Consider the following 24,599-nt stretch of genomic DNA (forward strand, 5'->3'; position numbering starts at 1 on the left):
GGTACCAGGATACCAGGCCATAAACTCCAAAAAAAAAAACTGAGAACCTTAGTTGAGACTTGAGAATTAAAAAAAAACATTCTTCGAAAATAAAATTCATTAAACCCTAAGTTTGTGATTTAAAGAAGTACACTTACAGGTTGATATCATTACAATACTTATAAGGAGTATTGTTTATTGATTACTCTACAGTTAAGGTAGGTTGACCTTTATGATGAAATTGCAAATTTGATAACTGGTTGAAGACCTGTATTAAATCCTTGTTTATGTACTCCCTTATCAAATAAAGCATCACATTTTTTTTAACAAAAAACTGGTATCCAATAACTTTTCTTTACATTTTAGCAATATAATAAAATATGGAACTACTAGATGTAATGAAAAATTTAACTATTAAAAATGTTGCTAATGAAAGTAATCAAAACTTTTTCAAGTCAATTGCTGCAGATATAGACGATGTACCAACTGAAATTGTTTATGCAGATTATTCAGATAAAATAATGCTCATTATTTCACAATACCAAAAAATTGGCAGTTTATTAATGATTCAAAAGGAACAAGTGCATAGCCCATTAGGTTCAAATGACATTTATTCAACAAAAGTAATTTTTGGTGCTTCAGGAGAAGAACAGCAAGTTGCAGCAAGATATCTGGCTGAAGCAATTGACATATGTAAACCACTTTGTATATTTATTAATCTTAAATCATATGACATTGAGACAGTCAAAGCTTGTAAAGATATCATTCTCGACTTGAAGAAAGAGGAAAAGTAACAATGTCTTTGGTAAGAAAAACGAATTTCAAAAATGTTAATAAATTGTATGGACAATTAATCATAGGACCTCCCGGTGCCGGCAAAACAACATACTGCAGTGAAATGTCAAAGCTATTAAGAAAACTTGGAAGGAAAACAATTATTGTCAACCTGGATCCAGCTAATGATAACATTACTTATGAACCCGATATTGACATGCGAAATTTAATAACTTTAGAAAATGTTATGGAAGTGCACAATTTGGGTCCTAATGGTGCACTGCTATACTGTATGGAATATTTAGAAAAAAATATAGAATGGCTTATAGAACAACTAAGAGATGAGCATGCTGCAAATTATATATTTGATTTACCTGGTCAGGTTGAGCTTTACAGCCATCATGAGTCATTAACAAATATTTTCTCAAAATTAGCTAACACTGCAAACTTGGAACTTTGTGTGATACATCTCGTTGATTCACATCACTGTTCTGATGCTGGAAAATTTATTTCAGCTTTAATGTTGTCTTTAAATGCCATGTTGAAACTAGGCTTTCCACACATTAATTTACTTACTAAAGTAGATTTACTAAACAAACATTCAGATAAATTGCAATTCGGTATAGATTTCTATACTGAAGTTTTAGATTTAAATTATTTATTGGATTCTTTAGATACTGACCACTTTGCCAGCAAATATACAAAGTTAAACAGAGCCTTAGTGTCTATAATAGAAGATTATAGCTTGGTAACATTTCAATTAGTTAACATGTTTAAAGAGGAAAGTTTAATTAAAGTTAAGAACTCCGTGGATAAGGCTAATGGCTATGTTTTTAAAGCAGATGAAGGTCGCCATATAAACAGCCTGTTGGCCTGTGCTATGGGCATTCCAGATAAAACTAGTGATGTATAGATAGAATAACAAGAACTATCCAGGAAATTTGTGACACATTATTTCCTATGTAGTAACTTCCAACATAATAAATATTCATAAACTAATAAGCCTATTGAGCCTTAAAACTGCTCCTTTAACCTTCAAATAGCAGTTTTCCTTGTCATATATGTAGTAGTTTATTGGAACTATGTAAGTGTACACTGGCACTGTAAATAGTGTATAAGATTGTTTCTTACTGTACTTTATATAATAGGGTAATAAACTTTTATCTGGAAGATGTTTTATTTCTTGAAAATTACATTAAATTAAATCCAGCTTTTTATTTTGATTTGTTACAGATGTCTAAAAACAAAAAAGATTTGTATACAAAACTATTGGAAGAAGAGTTGAAAATAGATAAACTTTTAAATGATGACAAAAATCAAATTCAAGTCAAATTATTGCACCAGTATAATAATATTAAAGATGCAACCCAAATAGTTATAAATCACATTGCTAATTTAGAAGGAACGACCCTAACTGATATTCATAAAAAACTAAATCTTGAAGAATGAAATAAAACAAGTATTAATGATGGAACCTTTTATTTGAAGACAAATACAACTCTTTACAAGTTAATTTCGTCTAATATTGTATTGTTCACAGAAAAACAGTTGTGAACATATTTTTATGAACTTCTAAGAGCAAATTTATGTAGTTATAAGTGTTTTCAAAAAGCCACAGTTCCATGTTGCTACTCAATTACGAAAAAGGTATGAATATGACAAATAGTTCTAATATATTCATATATGTTGACAAAATATTAAGTGACCATTGTCAGCAAATAAGTTTAATTGGAGTAAAGGTATACTGTTGAATAATAATCTAAAACTATATGGAATATTGGTTTTAAGAAACATAAAATCTACCTTCCTTCTTGGAAACAGTACTACATTTAAAATATGTGACAGTTTATTTTAAATAGCACAAATACCATAAAACAAAGGAAATTTATAATATAATTTCCGTTCAATAAAATTGTTTGTAAACAGTGCCCATAGTTATAAACCGTCTAATATAAACATGCATCCCATGAAATATAACCAACCCCTAACATGCTTTGACGTTACACAACTCCTTAACGAAATGAATGTATTACATTGAAGTTTAAATTCTAACGCTACAATATTGTGTTTATTAATAAGCAAGCAATAATATATAAATGTTTATATAAGTGTGCGTCGTAAAGACGCGTGCTATCTAGTAGCTATTCCGCAATGAGCCAGCGTGAGCTGACCACACGTAAGCTAAAACCTATCGCCACAGCGATAATACGAAGTCGGTTTGCTTTACATCTTTAAGCGATCACTTTCAGCTTGTGTTCGCAGTGTGTTTTTTCACTAGTTCTGATCAAGTTTCCTTTGTTAAATCAATATGTTATTGTGGCAACATATTTGTCTCTGTTCCAGCCAGGGAATAAAGCGTTCCAAATTGTAAAGTCTTCATTAGTTCCATTCTCTATTGGTGTCAACCGTTCGGTACTTTACTTCGTGAACGTTTTCAATGGAATGTTACATTTGATGTTGAAACAGTATTTTCACCAACAGAGTAGTGTGATAAGACTTTGTCTTAAATATTTGTCATTCCAGCTAAATTTAAGTATAACAATATAACAAATTTACAAAAATACATATAAATTAAAGAACATTCGCCGTTTTGAGATTCCTAAAATGCATATAAATATATCACTAACAAATCTAAGTTATTCTATTCAAATAATACCCTATAGGATGTGGAAAGCTCAACACGCGAATGTTCTTTCACTTTCATTAAACGTCTATCGTTAGACTTATATCTATCAGTTTCAGACTCGTTTCAGGCTAATTTTAAGTCCCACAGACTAATTTCAGAGCACCAACCATCAATCAATAAATGCGATTTTAACACTAATTTAATTATCCTCCCACCACTGTTCATCAAATGTTGACAAACGAGTGCATACGAAAATAGATTATAAAGAAGTCTAGGAGGACCATTTCAACAATTGTAACAATATACCACATTGGAATAGCTTGCTGTCGTCTACTATGAGAAAAACATGCTTATAATATCGAGAGCAAGTTATTGCAATGTTAAAAACAATCTCACATTCATTCAATAACGCCTAAATATACACAAAGTTCCTAAAAACAAGTCTGAATACGTTGGGTTTAACCCATGCAATCGAACGTAACTTAAAGATCTTTTAATTAAGTGAATGTTTACCATAAAACTAAGATCCATTGTACCAAAACTACATTTCATAAAAAAAACATCTTAAACTAATGATCCAGAAATCAAAATATACATATTCAGTTAAAATAATCTACATCCATTGAAAATTTAAAATTTCATAATTTATCTAGTAAAACATAATTTATTGTAACGCTAAAAAATCCTATCATAGAAGTATACATTTTATCTATGGTAATTTGACAGTTACCTCAACAAAACTAAAATTGTACTTAAAAACCAAATTTCTCTATGGTCAATTCACTTTAATACTGAGTTTAGATTACATAGGCTAAACCGAGCTTAAAAATAAGATATTTTGGTAAATTGTAAATATACTATGTGTAAATAAATAATGCCGACTCATATGCTAACATGCCATTTAAATGACTCAACTTGGTAATTTTAATAGCAAATATCACTTGTCTCATTAATGGTGGAGGTCATCTCGTGAACCCCATAGCTGTATTCATTGGTTTGTCATTGGATATTCATATTATTGTTCTTTTATTGTATCCTAAACATTGAGCTTGTCTTGTTTGGAAATAGCTTTTAATTCAGATATCACCGGCGCACTAAACAATAGATTCACAAACATTTTCTCAACACAATAACAGATAACTTGGACCTTTATTCATAAAAAAAAGTTTAATTACACCATTTTTAATAAGAAAGAGACAAAAGAGTTCTTTAGTTAACAGTGAAATTATACTTTGTTTTTATGAAAATTAGTTGTATGTAGAGAGAATGTCAACAAATCTTTGTGTAAAATAAGTCATCACAGATTTTTCTGAAATTACACGTTGCTATGGTAACCGCATGTATTTTTACATTTTGGTGTTTAATAAGTTTAGACACCATACACAAAGGTTTAACCCCTTATTAATATTCCTCTAATAAAGTATATTTTAACTTTGAGGCTATCAACAAGGGACTTTACGCCGGATAAATCTAAATCAGTCGCATTAAAAGCGAAAATCGCTTGTCACATCGATATTAATAATTAAACACTATCGTGTCAAATTAAAAAATCAGTCTCACCTTCGGGAAGTCTTTTAGATGTTTAGGCACGTATATTAGTTATCTTAGGGGCAACTAACTTATCATAACAGTTACATGGCTTGTTTTTAATCAGACACTGAGGTCATTAGCGATAATTGGTTAATCAAGTTTGCATAGTTTTTTTTTAAACAACCCTTTCGACATGTAATAGACTAGAGGAGTCTATTTATTAGCTGGCGATTTTCTTAGTAATTCTTGAGTCAAGCTTGAAATATTATTATCTTTGAAAATAGATTCCTCAATTAAGAAATTCCTTAATTAGAGAAAATAGATATTATCATAGATTTTTTCTATCAAATTCATAAACTTACGACTCGTAGCAAATACGCCTGCTAGTTTGTTAATAGAAACCGGGCATAAATTGACCAATCTTAACCAATATCGAAAACAGTGTCGAGAGCTTAAGGCTGTTGAAAATACGTGCTAAAATGTTGCCCAGACCTTTATCCAGCTAACGCCAGATCTTAATAGAATGCAAATAACAATAAAAAAAACTGAACTATGGAAAAAAAAGAAAATAAATGTTAAAAACTGTAAATAAATACATAAAAATTACTTCCTTTAAATAAAACAATTTAATTAGAGACGGGCGCATCCCCTTGACCGATGTGCTCCTTTTCAGACATGGATTGATCCTGTAAAATTATTAATTTTATCTTTTTTGTTGGTAATTCCAGCTTGAGGCATTATAGGCCCAAATACCCATATAGACATAGCTAAAAATGTGTATTTGGCGAAACCAATATTCATGAAGAGTATAAAAAAAACTAGATTTTTTTATCTGGCAACGATAAAAGATGTTTTTTTTTGAAAAATTGCAATTAAGGCAAAAGACCATGACGCCATATTAACGAATACTTTACAAGATTAGCATATCCGTTTTGACCACAAAGGCTATTCATTTTCTTCATATTTACATGTCATGGATACAAGTCTATTGGCCCAATTATTTTACGATAATTGAACTATGAATGTTCTTCCATTTGTGCCGAATACAAATTTAGTTAATTATATACCTTCTTATCTAAAGGTCCGTTGGCCTCTAACGATTGCGCTACATCAGTCTTAGCCGATTTCTTTTTCCCCTTTCCCAGATTTTTCTTGGGAATTTTTCCAGTCTTTGGTTTTTGTTGCTGAGCTCCTGTAATATTAATAATATTATTAAATGGAAAGAGCGGAATTCCAAAGATTTTCGCTTGACATTATATCATTAAATCTTGTAAACTAATATTAAAGTGTAAAAACAGACCATGTTTACTTCAAAAATTATATATTTTTTAAATGATAGCGATTTGACAAAATTTTAACCACTTTTTTACTAGTGTAATTAGACACAGAAACCAACGTAAAATAATTGATGTGGTAGTTATCATTCTTAAATATATATATACAACATATTAGATTTCGATCAAAAAAGACAAACAGTCTCAGAAGTAAGTAATGTTTAAGACAGTATTAGGATTAGACAACCGAAGATGGTTTTATTTAGATTTTGTTTTGAAAGTGTCCGCCTCATCTTCCAATAGGTTTTTATTTTGTTTAAAGGACCTCAAATTTTCTTTAAAATGCTCGCAATGTAAGGTGGTTTTTAAATTCTATAATAGACACACACACACACATACCTTCACCATCATTATCGATGTTATCCTCTTGAGGACTTCCCTCATCGGCGAGAAGGTTCATATCATCAGATCTCACAGTTTTTCTGAAATTATCGAATAATATTTTACGTATGTTTTACGGAAGTACTCTTTATATGTAAATAAATAAGAAATGTTAGAATAGATCAGACATCATAGTATCTATCATAGTTACAAATTATTCAAATGTCATTTTTAGCCAAATATTCTTAAATCTCACAGTCTTGTTTAATTTACTATTAGTTAAAAATTAAATGTATAGTTTAATTAATAACATTTTGCTTCATTTAAATTAAACCCTTATTCTGAATATGAATTCATCTTATTTTCTAAGTTTTTGAAGTTGTACTTCTTTAGGCGCGTTATGAAAAATTGATGAGAGTGAAATTTTACGATGCGCGCGCACCTGTGACACAAAATTAGGAGTGTGATTATACCGTGCGCGAGCGAGATAGGAATAAGACAATCTACAAGTAAAAAGAAATAGACTATGCGTGAAGTTCGAAGATCGCAAATTTTGAATGATCATAATGACAAATGACAATTGACATTTGTCATTTACCTTTTAAACAAATAAAGGAGTTTTTAATATTTTTTCAAAGAAATTTAGCAATGCTTTTTGAATTATAATCAATCAATAAAATGAATATTTAAATCAATACTAATGAATATTAATATGAAGAGAATAAAAATATTTGTGAAAAAACTGTTCTCATCAACCTTCCTAAGTGCTTCAATACAATTGAGGTTAACTATCCGTATGTATTATTATTATCGAGTAATGTTTTGATTAAAAAATTAACCACATTGTTTAATCAAAACATGTAATTTTTCAGATTTAATCTAGCAAATATAAGGACAAGAGACAAAAAACAATTGATGAATCAGTGGAAGTGCACTAAATTGAATACAAAAAAAGAGTCATCTTACTGCTGTGAAACATCAAAAACTGGAGGTGTAACAAAGCCACCATCACCTTCTCCAGACACAATGGACGTGTCACAGAGATGATACTGCAACAGTTTGAAGTCGATTTCAATGAATTTGATTGTGAAGGTGTCGAGGTAGGAATGTTAATTATAAATATGATGTATGGTGATGTTCAAGGTTCAACCTCTCAAGCATAAGCATAATATGCTCACAACAGTACTTTATTCCCCTACAGGGTAGTCAGAGATATTCTAATACCTCAAAACATCCATGTTGCACTTGTAGTACCGAAACTGTCCAGCCAGAAGTGAGCCCATTCCCACTTATAATGAACAGTGGGTATAATACACATCAACACCTGAATGCGAACCACTCAAAGTGATACTTAAATTAATAAATGTTATTTATATATTTTAGAATATTACAAATAAAATCATTTTGGAAATAATTGATATCCCAAAAGCAAATAAAGTGTACAATGATACAAAGTGTACAAGGTAATAATTCAGTTTTGACATAACTTGAATACTAGAAAAGCCAGACAAAGGTGTGCACAACAGTGACAACATAACTTAACAATTTCATTATTTTGTAGGATTATAATGCAAAGGTTAAAGAGAATCATGTCGAACTGAATAACAAGAATCCCCAAACAACTCCAAAGAAACCTACAAGGAGGACACTGGTATTATATTTAAATTATCTCTATCTCTAAATAGATAAAAGAAAGTTGCTATCCAGGTCTGTAGCATGTGCAATTAGTTTTTCTAAACTACACAACGGATTTTGATCTGACTAATATATAGACTGTTCTTCCAAAATGGATTTTTATAATATGAATTATCCATTTTTTAAGTTTTGCATGGACAGAGCTTATATTAATATTCTCTTATTTGTTGCACAAAAGCAAGTAGTAGTTTTAGTTTGGGAGAAGCCTCGTATCAAGATATGCATAGCTTTCGGGCTCTGGAAAATGAGCAGCTTCAAATAGAACACAAACATAGAGTTAAGAATATGGCAGAGATGCACAACCAAGTAATGATTAATTTAAAATTACAAACCAAAATTCTGATGCAGACATTAGAGTCACATAAAAATAAATAGTATAATGAAATAAAAATGTTTTAAAGATAAATAGTGTTTTATTTGTTTAAATAACTTAATTGTTAAAACAACCTAAATTAAGAACTATCAAACTATCAATTTTGATTTTGAAATCAATGGCTATATTGTGCAATACTGCCAAATCTACAACATACATCTTAGTGTTTGGTAGAGATGTTCTAAATGTATAATAATATATACTTTTAACTTAATAGAATTTATGTTACACTTAATGTAAGAGAATAATAATAAATATTTATTTATTTAATTTTTCAAATGTAAACTGAACTTTATTGACTATAATGACTCCTTTTCCAGTCTTTGATTATTTAATTGTAAATAATTATTTGCATGCAATCAAAAACTATTTTTAATAATGCCAAAGAAGTATAACTTCTTACGCGCGTACATAAGTACACGCACCCTTTTTTTTTTTAAATTTAAATAAAACCCAACAGTGTTATACAAATAATAAGGTCAAAATGTCTATCTATTATTTTTAAAAAGTATCTAACTCCCTATTAGTTAGCCATTAGAGCCATTAATTTCTATTGGCGCACAGCCGGGGTTCTAACCTACGACCTTCAGAAATCAAAGTCAGAACTCAGACCACTAGGCCAACACAGCCCTGCGATTCTGTAACTCACTTTTCGAACTCACACAGCGGTTTTGTAAAGGTGGAAGCTTGTAGTTTATCAGAATGCCAAATCATAAAATGACTGCTTCACGACTGATTTGAGAGCGACCGCCGATGCAAAAAAAAAAAAAAATGACGGCCACTCACCCATTAACAGCAATAGTGGCAGGTCTGGCTGGCTCATCCGTGTCCCTTCTGACGCGTCGTCCACGCCCTCTGGTGCCGATGGCGCCGCGACCACGCCCACGACCGCGACCGCCACGCCAACCGCGACCGCTGTACGCGTTACGAGGAGGGGGCGTGTAGCCCACGTAGCTGACCTTAAATGTTATGTACGAAATTGAAAAAAGAAAAACTATCACACAAAAAAATTAACCTTAACAATAGGCTATTTGACAGTATGAAAATAATAATAAATAATAAAAAATCTATACTTAAAATATTTATTTTTATTACGTCAGTCACGTGATACAAAGCGGTCATATCCTAATACTGTCTTGGCGTTTAATTTTTGTCACTCTGTTTTTGACCGAAATATAATATATGTATGTATGAGTAATTATGTAATTAAGAATGATTCAATTAAGATTAATTGATCAATTTGTAAAGGATCTATAGACATTAATAAATATTCTGAAATGGTATCAAATATTGTCAAATAGTCACAGAGTAAACTCCATTAAATTATTCGACTTTGATTAGTTTGCCATATATTGTAATACTTCCATATGACAACTTCATAAAGCCAAAAAAAATTCCTTTAGAATCGACATATTCAAACTTATATTAACAAAAATATTCATTTCCTAATTTTAAATTAATTGTCATAGCCTCATTACACACCACTGGTACAGCTCATAATTTATCTTAGATAAAAAGTTGAATAGCTTTTTCTTAGCACAAACCGCCAACACCAGCATTTCCTTCACCATGCGAGCTAGTGTCAAATCTTGTCATAGAAAAGTCAATTGGTGCGATCAGACGTTGGTTGACGCAATACCTGCGGATATCTGGCAGCACGTGGTGGGTAGCTGCCGTTGCCCCACTGCCCCACAACGACTCCTGCAATCTCAAGCCTAGCCCCGCGACCCCTTCCCCTCCACCCGCCTAAAGGTTCACCCACAACTCCTACTAGTGGCAGGGGGGGCATCGCAAACTCCACCTCTAAACCTTCGAGGATTGCTTTGCGCATGCGTTCCACCTGTAAACAACATTTTTTTGTTAGTAGGTTAGCTTAGATTATGTTAGTAAAATATATATCACCGTAAAATTGTAGACACCGTTAGATTTTAATCTATCTCGCGAGATTGTAAACTGACGAAAGATTGTGAACCTCAACGAACTGCTGTTAAATTGTAATTTAACGTATTTATTATTCGGTAGATTGTAATCTATCGAAGTGAAACCGTCAAATTGTGAAACGGATCGCACCTCGCGCTGTTTGGTTGAACCGAATATTCCCCGCGCCACCTATTGTTTGTTAATTCGGTTGTTGTCGAATGTAAATTGATTGTTTTGATGAATGTAAATTGATGTCGTGTTGAAAGTAACTCACAGCTTTAGAATTATGAAATTGTTGGGAAGTAAAATTAATCTGTGATTGACCAAAGAAGTTTGAATGATAACTAAGTTAGTGTAACGTGTAGTTAAAGTAAACATAAGTTTAAAAAAAAATAGAAATTAAAAAATACAATTAAAACATATACAAGATAAGATAAGCACACAATAAAATAAAATTACTAGAAATTTGTTGGTACTTAAAGCAGAAAAAAAAGGAAATTTATCAGCAAAACAGCGATTTAGGTTCGAAAAAGGCTACCGAATATATCCAGCTCCGGATAAGCTGTGTTCAATCCGTTAAAATGGCGAAGAATCCGAACGAGAGGTGCCTGAACTCCTAGGTTGGTTTTTGCAGAAGGAATTTGGAAAATATTGCTGATTTTGGACCTAGGGAATGAATAAGTGATGATAATTTTAATATCCTGTAAGAGGTCACTGCTCTGTATATGATTATTTAGCAATTTATATAAGGTAACACCAGCTAAAGTTCTTAGTAAAGTGATATCATATTAAATTTTTTAATATGATATTTCGGAAAGTATACCTTGACTACAGTATCCAGATGGTTATCGCATAGCTGCGCCAAGTGCTTGCAATGGTTTGCGCGATGTAAATTACGTTGGAGTAATTTCCCGTCGAAGTACAGCCAAGGCGCGGCGACTAGCCACGGCACGGGAGCACCGCAAGCGTCGTTCGCCAGTAACGCCACTTCAGCGCCCGCCATCACTAACGCTCCTAGCTGAACGCCACGGGAACTTATTCCATTCACCTGCGAAAATTAAACAAAAGATTTTGGTATACTAAAGGATACTAATTATCTCTTAGGATTTGTTTTTTATGTTTTGGGAAGAAATATATATCTAATATATAAAATTCTCGAGTCACAATGTTAGTTACCATTCTCCTCCAAAACGGCTTGACCGATTTTTTATAAAATTTTATATGCATATATCTATTTTTTTATTATATATATATATCTATTTTTCATACCCCTAACATTCTATTTTTATTTTTTTTTGATACAGCATACAAAAATAGTAAATACATACAAACCCTAATTTTCACCCCTCTACGTTCAACCCCTATTTTTATTATATAGTTAGTACGCTCTTTTATTGAACTAAAAAATGTGTCCTCGAAATAACTACTATTTATTTAATTTTAGTAAGTTACTAGTACATTACTAGTTCTATATACACCGACCAGTAATGTTTGTCATTATGAACAAATAAAAAAAAATATCTTAACGCAATTTTACCAAAGGCGAACCAGCGTAGATGCCCTTGGACACTGGCTCGCAAGTGGGTTGCCAGCTTTTTAAAAATTGGCACGGACGTCGAGGTGACACTTACACAAGCATATACTTAAGAAGTTTATTACACGATTCATGCTGAAAGTATTTTAGTAGTTAAGGAAAAATATCTCACCGTCATCTCTTGCAAGTGCAGAGCGTTCATGAGATCAGTTGAGAAAGCTGTCGCTAAAAATGCATCCAATTCTTGCCGTCTAAGAATTTGTATTTGAGACGTCATAATGAATCTGTAAAAGAATAGTTAAAATAAATAGTCCATGTTTTAAGCGGGGCAACGACAGCCGCAGCAAAAGCAGTCTTCGCATTAATGGGTGTGTTGCCGGCATTTTAGTAAGGAGTAAACTCGTTAGGAGACTGCTCGCCCAATTGTTATTTTTAAAACTCTAAATATAATGTTTGAAGTGAAAACTTCTTTAGCGGCGTTGTACACTTTTTGGAATGGGTAAAAAATGTTTATCTCGCGTCAGGAGACGTGATCTGATCGAAAATTCGTAAGACGGATGGAGAGTAGACAGCTGGCGCTGCGTATTTAATGTAATATAAATTGTCATGTTTGTGTATAATAGCGCAATAAATAAATATTGTATTCTACCACATAAATTATAGTACTTTTATACTAATAATTAAAGCAATTCGTCCAAAATTATTCCCTAACCATTCCAAAATATCAAAAATACACCACGTTAATATTCAAGTTTTCACTTCTGCCGTCGTTTTTTTTTAAGTGAAACTTTTTTTTCGAATTCGAAAAAAAGACTTCTTGTTTCGACAACTAAAGACGAAAGCAAATATTAAATAAACATTATTTACCTTAATACAGTCGCTAAAATCAAAAGATGTTGCGGCACATAAGAGGTGTTGAGCATGAGAGGAGTGTCAGACTTCATGCACGATAGGAACGCACGCATACGACGGCACTTGTCATCTTGGGCGGTACTGCAAAAAAATTTTACAAATAATTTTTCAAACTCTTTGACACTATTGAGTCATTTTGTAATAATTTAACATTTGGAACTCAGATTCATGCAAATATTTTAATTAAGATTTTTTGGAATTAGACCAGTGCCGATAATTTTTGAAACCTAAAAAAATTACAGTAGGATGAAACCCATTAGAAAAGCTGGGGAATATGATCAAAATGAAAGGAAAAATAAATTACGGTCGATCTGAGGTCGGGAAGGGGAAGGGGGGGAGTTTTAAGGGTAAAAAACGGTTTATCTCGATTTCCGGCAAAACTACAAGTCCTATCGAAGAAAGTTAAATGGCAAAGTTGGAGGTAATAAAAAGATCTAAAACTTTTGTATTCACACATTTTTCACATAACCTCAAAATTTATGTGAAAATTTCAAAAAACCAAGTTTTTGGTTTTTTATTTTTATCTTTAACAAAAATTTTTTTTTTTTAACGAAATTTGGTGAAAACTTACCTTTCTATGTCCCAAATACACTGTAATTTATTTGATTAAAAATATTTATTTGTTCACCTTATTTTGAATTAATATCGAAAAAACATCCTAATTTTCAATCGAAAATTCTGACGTCAAAATTTCAGCTTTTTTCAAAAAGTTGGTGGGCTTTCAGTTCGTTGAAATCTCTACTTTCCTATGGTAAAAAAATATATATATACTACCATAGTAAATCTTCTCAGAAAACGTAAAAAATCGTATACATTAACGCCCAGACCTGTCATCCCCTTCCTTACTTCTCTATGAAATACGAAAATTTTAGCCCATCTAAAGGCTAAATTTTTTTTTAAGTCACTCAGGTATATATAAATTATCTTAAAATAGTAATAATAGGCATCTGATTATAATTTAAAGAAGATTCGTAGAGAAGTAGGGAAGGGGATGACAGGTCTGGGCGTTACTGCATACGATTTTTTGCGTTTTCTGAGAAGATTTACTATGGTAATATATATATATTTTTTTATCATAGGAAAGTAGAGATTTCAACGAACTGAAAGCCCACCAACTTTTTGAAAAAAGCTGAAATTTTGACGTCAGAATTTTCGATTGAAAATTAGGATGTTTTTTCGATATTAATTCAAAATAAGGTGAACAAATAAATATTTTTAATCAAATAAATTACAGTGTATTTGGGACATAGAAAGGTAAGTTTTCACCAAATTTCGTTAAAAAAAAATAATTTTTGTTAAAGATAAAAATAAAAAACCAAAAACTTGGTTTTTTGAAATTTTCACATAAATTTTGAGGTTATGTGAAAAATGTGTGAATACAAAAGTTTTAGATCTTTTTATTACCTCCAACTTTGCCATTTAACTTTCTTCGATAGGACTTGTAGTTTTGCCGGAAATCGAGATAAACCGTTTTTTACCCTTAAAACTCCCCCCCTTCCCCTTCCCGACCTCAGATCGACCGTAATTTATTTTTCCTTTCATTTTGATCATATTCCCCTGCTTTTCTAATGGGTTTCATCCTACTGTAATTTTTTTCACTTTTTATTTATTTTAAAGGCTAAGGCTATCTGCACTGGTCTAAATGTCGGCGGAGTCAGCAAGATTTATTATTTTTGCACGCTATACATGGACAGATAGCTCCTATTTGCTGTCAATTTCTTTAATGCGATAAGATATTCATAATTGTTTCACGTGCCTCGTACGAACACGAATTATGATGTTGAAATTTTCCACCTTACCAGAAGTGTGAATAAATATTTTAGTAACAATTTAGTTGTTCTTTAAAATATTAAGTATTTTTTTGTTGAATCTATTTATGTACTAAATTGACTTATGTTTTCTATTTAACAATGTAATCCGTTTTTGCTTAAGTATTTTTTATAATATAATATGTATGTGTAGCTGTAAGATTATTCATAAATAAACAACTACTATAATTTAATTCACAGCTTTACTGGATAAAATATAATCTCAATGCACGGTTTAATAAATAATATTAATTAAGTTATTACAATTAGTTACATAAACAAAACGTCACATAAGTACAATCATTTCGTACGGGAAACCGTGACCGTAACTTCTTGAAAAATATACCTAAACCTCCCTTATGAACCATTCTAGATGTTGATGAATAATTCCGAGCAGTTTTCAATTTGTTGGAAACAAACAGATAGACACACATTATATTGCTGTCTTTTTGTACGTATTAACAAGCTCTCTAGAACTCAATCCTATCTCTCACCGTTAAGGCAGAATTCATAAGAAAAGTATTTGTTTGATAGTTTTTACTTAGACTTGCAAATCCTACCAAAAAAAAGCAAAAATGTTTATTGTGTCTCAAATTTTACATTAAATACATGACTTGAGACAGCCCCCGTGAGTAGTCAGACACTTGTGTTGGGGTTGGCACGCTACTTTCCTTATCTATACAATTTTGAGACAGTTGTTAGAAATGCATACAAAACAAAACCCAGCTAAGAAGCAAAGCCGGTAAAAAATTAAATAAAATGAAATGTAATTCCACAGAAGTCTTCTTATCACCTGTGACAAATATAATCTAATGGTAATTAAAACAAAATCGAAATCGGTTCATTAGATCCAGAGATTACCTTCTACAACCTCACAAACGTCACCTGTTTGTAATATTAGTATAGAAGAATAGAAAAAACCACTTTCCTGACTGTTATAGTACTCTAAAAAGCGTATTTATTAAAATTCAAAGTTAAACTTACCCAAACCAAAGTCTTTGCACGGTAGGCACAGGCCAGTCGAGTACAACGCCCGGTACAATCTCATGACTTTTACCCGGATTCACTCGGGAATAAATCCATTCTGCCACTTGTACTGTACAAGGTCGCTCATTTAATGATGTACTTGCTGTTCCTTCCTCTGAAAGTTTCAATATTCTAGATTATAGCCATGATTTAAATAATATTCTCTAATTATAAACACAAGTTTCAACTCTGTAAAAGATATTTCGTCAGTAAACAGCTTTTTAATTTTCTTTGGTTTTTATTTGTGTTAACGAAAATCTAAATTACCAGTTATCTTAGTATTGTCTTTGATTAACATAACCTTTACACATTTAAAGAAAAAACTTTTTAACCGGATTAAAGTTATGTATTATTATAAATTTACAATTAATATAATTTTAAATTTATCCGACGTTTCGCGTGCTTTACAGCGTGCGTGGTCACGGTGACCAGTTATCTTTCTAAGATTTGTATGTAAGTATGTTTGTAACGAATTGGCTCAAAAATTACTGGACCGATTTTAGAAATTCTTTCACCATTTGAATGCTACATTATCACTGATTAATATAGGCTATATAATTGCAAGAAAAACAAAAATCCCTACTAAAACTACAATAATGGCGTAAAAAAATGCCTATAAAATATATTTCATCGCATGCGCTGCGAAAACGATTGATGATAGAACAAATTTTCCACAAAATTAAAGAACATATCAATATCTACAAAAATTAAAAAAAAAATGTCCACCCATGCGAAACCAGGACAGGCCGCTAGTCTTTTATAATATTAAACTGTAAATCAAAATGTCAGTGATTTGAGTGCAACCATATTATTTTCTAGTAAGTTTTTTCTTTTTTTACCTTTGGCCTTATGAGCCATGAATCGATGGTGATGCATATTGTATACAATGGCATATACATTTTGTCGAATCGGCCTGTAGAAGTGGTGAATTGATGGTATTTCTCTATGGTTATCGTCTTCCATGAGCACTGGTAGAGTAATTTGTCTATGGGTTAGTATTGACAGCATCTGTGGGTGCATGAGACCACGTGTGTGCCTTTCCGCGCACGTGCGTAGTACTTCAGCCGGTGCGCATGGGCAGTTGTCTTCGCTTTGCAAGTGCGCGCTTATTGTTTGTACTCCCTGTCAAATATGTCAATTGTCATTATGAATCACAGATAAAAATGCCAAGAAATAAACTAAAGAGCCAAGTGTCGCTAACTTTATATACCTGCACCATGTAGATACTTTACAACGTTGACTGCAATATAAAATCCTGGCATAATTAGTAGATCAAGTTATATATATTATAATATATTATATTTAAAGTGTCATTAATAAACTTAAAACTATTTTAACTTGTAAATCAGATGGTCAATCCTATGATAGGATCCTAATTAAAATATATTTTTTATTAATTATTCAAAAAGGTTAAAAATATGACCAGTGTTGGTCTACTGGCTTCAGCGTGCGACTCTCATCCCTGAGGTCGTAGGTTCGATCCCCAGCTGTGCACCAATGGAGTTTCTGACCATTTATATAAAATAATAATCTACGTATACACATAGAACTATTTAAAATATTGAACTTGGATTTTTATTCCAATACAGAATCATTATCAAAAATCACTTGCTTTATAGATAATTCCTGTAAAGATTTTTTTTTTAAATAGATTCACGCAGAGCGTATTGCCACAGATTAAGAAAATTGTGAAATAAGAACGAACATCACACCTCCTTGGATGGTCTGTCCACTTTTTCAGTGGGCTTAGCCACTTGCTTCGTATGTGTGTCTGCTGTTTCCAAAGACATCGCCGCAACGCCATGACTCAACTCATGACAATGTTCCTCTAAGCTAAAGTCTGCGTTCATTGACGCGTTAACTGTCGCCAATTTGTAATCTTCCAAGCCTTTTTGCTGTAAACATTAAATTTTGACAACCATTCGAGTGCAAAACAATGGGTTAGTAAAATAATGAAACGGTTATGGGATGAAAAACGGTCATGTTCTAAACGGTTAACTAATATCGATTTTAAAAGCTATCAATACTTGACAGATCTCAAAATTTGATTCAATGTTCACGGTTTAGAATATGAAGATTCACGTGCGGACTCCGTATTTAATTTGAAAAGTATATCTAGAAAGTTCTACGTAATTAAATTATTTGCATCAACAGTTCGTTAAAATGGTTTCGTCTAATTAAAAATTGTATTAGACGCGTACAATATTTGAAATAACATTTAAAATTAAACACATGTGAGACAATAACTTGTTACTTATTGTTCAAAAACTAAGATATTTTGTTATTTTTACATAATTAAGTTTAATAAAAAGGGAGCGTTCAAGTATTATGTAACGAATTTTGAATTTATGTAAAACGTTACGATGCGGGGCGGGGATTGAATAACGCATTAATGTTAATATTATTTTCCACTGCAGTACTTTACAGCACATAATGGTAACTTTTAGGTATAAAGAGTCACTAGGTGGTCACGAAACGTTTTACTATACTTGGGTACAGAAAAACGTTACGGCGCGTTACATGGAGGGGGGGGGGGGGGGGGGGGGGGGGCAATAATCTCCAAAAATTGCGTGACGTAATACTTGAACGCTCCCAAAGTTTAAAATAAAATTTGGTATATTTCTCTCTTATGGTATGTTGTGGCCAGTTCATAGAAATCACCATTTCAAAAACCATATACATATTATATGTTAACAACCATTTACTAGAATGTGAATCAATGGTCTGAACTATTATTGTAAAATACAAAAAAAACGATATGGCCATGACTTGATAACTTTATGTAGACGTTGAGTTCATAATTTCCTAATATCGTACAAATGAATTATTCTTACGTAGAACTTTCGCTTCGACTGATTCGCGTTAAACTTAATTAAATAACATAGTATTTTAAATTACTGGAAACAAATTCATCAAATTATTAATTTCAACAATATTACTGAATAATTATCGCAAGCATGCTAAATGAAAGGATTCCGTACGTGTAGTAGAAATAAAAAGCACCCAACAAATGGTATTCTAGTGAGTGAAGCCAATTATGAGAATGAAAAGGCGTGGATGACCACAGCGGAATATTATGTGAAGTTAACCTCATGTTCGGATGATTCAGTTGCCAGTTTCGAGGTGTCCATATCGGATGAAGTTGATTGCAGATTTTGGTCTGGTTTTTGGTTCTTTTTGTTTGGTTTTGGACGACGGCCTGAGAATAAATTATTAATTTTTTACACGTAAACTTCAATACATGGTGAAGCATACTGCCTTATCGCAACTTATAAATGAGATTTATTTATTTTTATATGTCACTAGTTGACCCGGCAAACGTCGTTTTGCCATGGGTATTATTTCTAGGAAACATTTTTTAGTTCAATAAAAATAACTATGTACTATAATACAAAATAGGGATTGATCGTAGAGGGGTAACCTTTAAGGGTTGTATGTATTTTTGTATGTTGTTCATGAAAAGATAAAAAATAATTTAGGAGTGGGACCACCCTTAACATTTAGGGAGATGAAAAATAGATGATGTCCAATTCTCAGACTTCCTGAATATGCATAAAAAATTTCATAAGAATCGGTCGAGGCGTTTCCGAGTTGTATGGGAACGAACATTGTGACACGAGAATTTTATTATTAGATTTGAATAATTTTACAACATAATTTTCAAATCATAACTAATAAATAATGTATAATACTGACTAACACAATAACAAAAAAAAACACGGATTTGTTGCCAGCAACATATATGTATCACATATATTCATATTAAAGTACATATTCTTTTATGGAAATTAACAAGCTCAAAATATATCTGAGACAATTTTGCATATATAATATAATAGAATAATCTTACCAGATGCTGTTCTATATTTTAGAAATCCATCTTTGGTGCCATTGAAGTAATACTGTACGGCTTGCTTTAGTTTTGCAGCACGGAGATCATTGAGGTCACCAAATACCTCAATACATGCAGCATCTATGTCCGATGATGGTAAATCATGTACGAACTGGCCTATTGTTTTTATTAAGTTCTCAGGTGGCACTTGTTGCTGAAAAACAATTTAAATAATGTTGTCTATATAAACTAACACTGTGGCTTATATTATTATTATTATTATTATTTACTTAACACACTGGCAGCTTTTAATAAGCTGATGCGTGTGTATTAAGGGATTTGGAGAAACTTATCCAGTCTATTTTTAAAGGTGTTTACAGATGGTGCACTGATCACACTTTCCGGAAGCCTATTCCAGTCGGCCACTACACGGTTTGGGAGAAAGTTCTTTAGGGAATTCGTGTTGTGTTGAGTGGTCTTAAGTTTTAAAGAACTACCCCTCAAATGTGTATTTTCACTTAAAATAAAGAGCTTCTCAATTCCTGGAACATTATAGTGGCCAGTGAGGATTTTATAGGTTTCAATGAGATTTCCTCGTAATCTCCTACTTCCTAAATCAGTAAGGTCAAGTGCTTTCAGACGCTCATTATAAGATTTCTTCCTGAATGACCTTATCATTTTCGTGGCTTTTCTTTGAACCCTTTCAAGCATACTAATATCCTTTATGAAATAAGGATCCCAAATGCTGTAGGCATACTCTAATATTGGTCTAATGTAACATTTATATATCTTTAAGAGTGTTCTTGGTGACAGGCATTTGAATGATTTTCTCACTAAATAGAGCATGGAATTAGCCTTTTTCACTATATTCATGATGTGACATTCCCACTTCAAATCATAACTGATGGTAACACCCAAGTCTTTTTGCGTGACTACTGGCATTAACTGCTGTTGACCTAGGCTATAAGTAATGTGCGGATTTTTCTTTCCTATGTGCAATATTGTGCACTTATTAACATTTAGTGACAGCAGCCACTGCTTCGTCCAATCAAAAATATCATCTAAACCACCCTGTATTGCTTGAGATTGGGAGAGTGGATTTCCAAAAAATTTTATGTCGTCGGCAAAGATCGAATGTGAAATCTGTAGTGAGTTCTTCAGATCGGTCATGTAAAGAATAAAAAGTAAAGGGCCAAGTACTGATCCTTGAGGAACGCCACTTAGTACTTGTCGAGGCAAGGACAGTACATCTCCAATGCGAACTCGAAAACATCTTTCCGTAAGGTAATTCGTAATCCAGGCTAGTATTTTTCCTCGGATCCCTAAATGCTCTAACTTGCATAAAAGTCGGCGAACTGGGACACGGTCAAAAGCTTTTTCAAAATCTAGGTAGATTATATCTATAGGATCACCCCGGTCGAAACTTCTTACCCATTGATTCAGGCACATGAGAAGATTAGTTGCGACAGATCGTCCTGGTACAAATCCATGCTGTTCGCAGGGTATAATATTTTCATCGAAAAGGAATTTCCTTAATTTCTCAGCTATAATCTTCTCCATACATTTGGATAATATACACGTAAGACTTATAGGTCGATAGTTGGAGGCTGATAATTTGTTACCATTCTTAAATATTGGAACAACAACAGCAGATTTCCAATCAGACGGTACAAGGCCTGTGTTTAGCGAAGCATTCATAATTTTGGCTATGTTATCTGCTAGTGATTTGCCACATTTTTTTAATAGTATGGATGGAATGCCGTCTGGTCCTGACGCTGTTGTGTCATCAAATGTATCTAGGGATTTTAAAACCATTTCACTCGAAATCGAGAAAGCATCAAAGGAAGCTTCAGTCCTGGAAAGTTTGATGTTCGGTATTGGTCCATCAGGTTCTGGGGAGTAATTTAACTCAAAGTTATCAGCAAACATTTCTGCTATCATTGATGGTTCAACAACAAGTTCATCTACCTCATTTTTTAAAACCGATGGAATTCCTGTTTTAGAGCTGAATTGTTTTCTAATGTATGCATAAAAAGATTTTGAAGAGGTATCAATGACCTTTGATTCAAATTCACTTCGTCGTTTTCTTGTAAGTTTAGTTATCAAATTATTTATATATCTGTATCTTTTGTATATGCTATCAGTCCTGGCTATTCTGTATAAACGCCATAGTTCTTTTTTCTTCTTAGTTAGATGTAATATTTCGTGATTTATCCACGGCTTTTGTAGGTTTTTATTCTTGCTTTTAGTTTTAAGAGGTATAGATTTTTTAATTGCGTGTTGGATTTGATCTTTAAAGTTGATCCACAGATCATCTGATGAGCACCCTTGAATAATCAATGAATCAAGTTGTTTATTTAAACTAATATAATCAGCTTTATAGAAATCATATATTGTAACAGTTTTAAAATCAACTTGTTAATAGGAAGTATAGTTTTAGTTTATTACAGTCTACTGCTGTTGCTTCTTAAATGTTATGCATATAATTGAATATAATCCATAAAACCTTAAATATGTTATTTAAATAAAAGAAAGATCTGTTATGCACTTCCACTAAGTAATTTTAGCAAATAACTTTTTGTGTCAAATATTTAACAAGCTCTGTGTAACTGAATCACAATATATAACATAAGAAGAATTAGATGTGTGTATCTTAAGGGATTCTTATGACCATCAGAGCTGCATGAATTTTTAAGAAGTTTTCTCCAATTAATACACATAACAATAGTATTCTAACATTCTAATAAATACCTTCTTTTGATTAATTCCAAGACGTTTGTAAAAGTCAGTCAAACCATTTTCAGACAGAATCACTCCGCCTAAAAGGGCTGCAAATAGGCACAATCGGTCTTGAGGCACATCAAGTACTTTAGGAAGTTCATGAACCATATATTCCTTAGTTTCCAATGAAGACTAAAAAAAGATAAAAAAAGTAAGACTCAAATGAAATAAAAGAGACTTGATTTCAGAAACACAATTCACTATTAATGAGAGTAAGGATAAAGACATTTTGATTTTTTTTTTAAATAGAACGGGGGGCAAACGTGCAGGAGGCTCACCTGATGTTAAGTGATACCGCCGCCCATGGACACTCTCAATGCCAGAGGGCTCGCGAGTGCGTTGCCGGCCTTTTAAGAATTGGTACGCTCTTTTCATGAAGGACCCTAAGTCGAATTGGTTCGGAAATACTTCAGTGGGCAGCTGGTGCACACCACATAGTGGTGATGCGCGGCAAAAACTGCCTTGAAAAATGCTCAGTTGTGGAACGGCGGACGTTAAGGTGATACGGGTGGAATTATACATCTTCCCTTAAAAGTCTCACATTGTGCAGTTCACGATGGATTAAATGTAATTAAAGTAAAAATACTTACCCTGTATGTTAGCTTTAATTGCGATGAACTAAAATATCTAGGAGGCTGGAAAACTAAATATTCACCAGAGCAACCCACTAAACCAGCATATGCCTTCTCTCGACATAAGCCGACTACTTCTTGACAGTGGTCATCTGATGACACCATCTATAATGATAATTGTTTATGAATCACCATATAAACAATTACTTAGACATAAATCAATTTTAAAAAATAGTTTGAGTTTATTATTACAATTTAATAAATAATTAATGGCTAAGTTGTCATTTTTAGAGTAAAAAATGGTGACCATACTTACAATGGGAATATTGAGGTATCTCAAAGCAGTTCTAAGGCAAGAGTGCAATCCAGTTGGAGGTACCCACCACACTTTTGGTGGAGGTGTGCCCTTGGTCACAACATGGCGGAGAACCTTTAAAAATTTGTCATGAGCAAACAGCTATAGAAATGTATAACTTTTAAGTTATTAAAAAGGAATTCCAGAAAAATAACAAGTCAGCCTTGATGCACTATATATGACTAATTTAATCTATAGAAGCAATATTAACTACCCACAGTAAATTAAAATTTATAATAAATCTTTGAAAAAGAACTTTGTTTTTCCAAACTTACAGAATTGACTCTCTGTCTGTGTGTAGCCTGTGTTTGGATCCAGTGTTGTGGTAAGGCTGGAGGTGTTGGGTGAGCTCCATTAAAACAAACACATAGGGATACTTGATGATCAGCAAGGGCCTGTGCTAATGTTGTTAAAAATTGTACACATCTTGCCCACTGGCCTCCGCATGCCCAGTCTAAAACAAATATATGAATTAGTTAATAACCCAAAAAAATAAGTTATTTATTTTACATTTGCTGGTATATTATTGGAAATGTTATTATTACCCGAGAAGTAGCCACCGTACAGACGATCAAGACATCCTTCAGCATCGAGCACTAAACGGAAACCACCTGGATGGGTTCTGGCGATTCGAAATAAATCCACACCGACTCCTTCATTTTCTAAAAACGCCTGTAAATCTTGTAAGCCCATATTTACTGGCACCTATACAGCCTTACAATCGTTCGTTCAATAGTTCGTTTCGACTACTTGATTGATCTGCAAAAAAAATCAAGTATTACCTTTCCCTAATAAACTTCGATGTAACCTTTCTATGTAATAAAAAGCGCTGGATTAATACGAATAACAGAAAACAGAAAAAAATTAATGCATAACCGGCACGTTACTCGGTTAAAATTAAATACAAAAAAAAACGATGTCTACATCTTTTGCATTGTTATAAATGGTCCAAGCAATGTCAAGTAATTACAAATGAGATACGAACCTTAATATGTAACCATGCCACTTAAAAACTACGGCAGCCGAAAGTTGGAAACGGAGGCCATTTGTAATTTTCAATTTTATAATTTTATAGTAATCCCTTCCCTTCTGAGTATTATAGAATAGGTCAAGTAGATAGTGTATATGATACAGACTGCAGCATTTAGCAAGGATAATTGCTGTTAAGCAAGCTGTCATAGAGGATATGAATTTCATATAAATTAATATCATCATCATCATATGAAT

The 24,599-nt window shown here is 32.5% G+C and overlaps 2 protein-coding genes across 5 annotated transcripts; one reads left to right on the forward strand and one right to left on the reverse strand.

Annotated features, from left to right (window-relative positions):
* On the forward strand, positions 1 to 2,222 carry LOC125056226 (GPN-loop GTPase 2). 3 transcript variants are annotated; one of them, XR_007118022.1, is made up of 3 exons: positions 1 to 197; positions 346 to 1,902; positions 1,987 to 2,222. XR_007118022.1 is itself a non-coding variant. In XM_047659257.1 (2 exons), exon 2 carries the CDS (start codon positions 776 to 778, stop codon positions 1,664 to 1,666), a length of 891 nt encoding a protein of 296 aa, XP_047515213.1. In that variant the 5' UTR covers positions 1 to 197; positions 346 to 775; the 3' UTR covers positions 1,667 to 1,923. The 3 variants fall into 3 exon arrangements, 2 of the variants coding, with proteins under 2 accessions (XP_047515213.1, XP_047515214.1); XM_047659257.1 differs by lacking the exon at positions 1,987 to 2,222 and having other exon boundaries at positions 346 to 1,923; XM_047659258.1 differs by lacking the exon at positions 1,987 to 2,222 and having other exon boundaries at positions 622 to 1,923.
* Positions 2,216 to 24,505, reverse strand: LOC125056225 (constitutive coactivator of PPAR-gamma-like protein 1 homolog). Of its 2 annotated transcripts, XM_047659254.1 has the most exons (19): positions 24,358 to 24,505; positions 23,918 to 24,131; positions 23,648 to 23,826; positions 23,334 to 23,447; positions 23,036 to 23,182; positions 22,416 to 22,577; positions 19,683 to 19,878; positions 18,922 to 19,031; positions 17,545 to 17,727; positions 16,672 to 16,954; positions 15,791 to 15,947; positions 12,954 to 13,079; positions 12,259 to 12,370; positions 11,376 to 11,600; positions 10,272 to 10,472; positions 9,419 to 9,591; positions 6,583 to 6,665; positions 5,977 to 6,101; positions 2,216 to 5,595 (listed from the first exon to the last, which is right to left on the reverse strand). In XM_047659254.1, the coding sequence occupies exons 2-19, from the start codon at positions 24,063 to 24,065 to the stop codon at positions 5,536 to 5,538; spliced, it is 2,784 nt and encodes a 927-aa protein (XP_047515210.1). In that variant the 5' UTR covers positions 24,066 to 24,131; positions 24,358 to 24,505; the 3' UTR covers positions 2,216 to 5,535. The 2 variants fall into 2 exon arrangements, with proteins under 2 accessions (XP_047515210.1, XP_047515212.1); XM_047659256.1 differs by lacking the exon at positions 17,545 to 17,727.
* Between the last annotated feature and the right edge of the window lie 94 nt (positions 24,506 to 24,599).

The sequence above is a fragment of the Pieris napi genome, chromosome 14 (genome assembly GCF_905475465.1).
Source record: "Pieris napi chromosome 14, ilPieNapi1.2, whole genome shotgun sequence".
NCBI lineage: Eukaryota > Metazoa > Arthropoda > Insecta > Lepidoptera > Pieridae > Pieris > Pieris napi.

Bases quoted from the DNA above. Each gene is read 5' to 3' on its own strand.
- LOC125056226 (XM_047659257.1), top strand. From the start codon at position 776: ATGTCTTTGGTAAGAAAAACGAATTTCAAAAATGTTAATAAATTGTAT.
- LOC125056225 (XM_047659254.1), bottom strand. From the start codon at position 24,065: ATGGGCTTACAAGATTTACAGGCGTTTTTAGAAAATGAAGGAGTCGGT. The intron at 23,183-23,333 runs GTAAGTATGGTC...TTATCATTATAG, and splicing joins GATACCTCAATATTCCCATT to ATGGTGTCATCAGATGACCA. The intron at 19,879-22,415 runs GTATTTATTAGA...ATTGTTTTTCAG, and splicing joins TTGGAATTAATCAAAAGAAG to CAACAAGTGCCACCTGAGAA.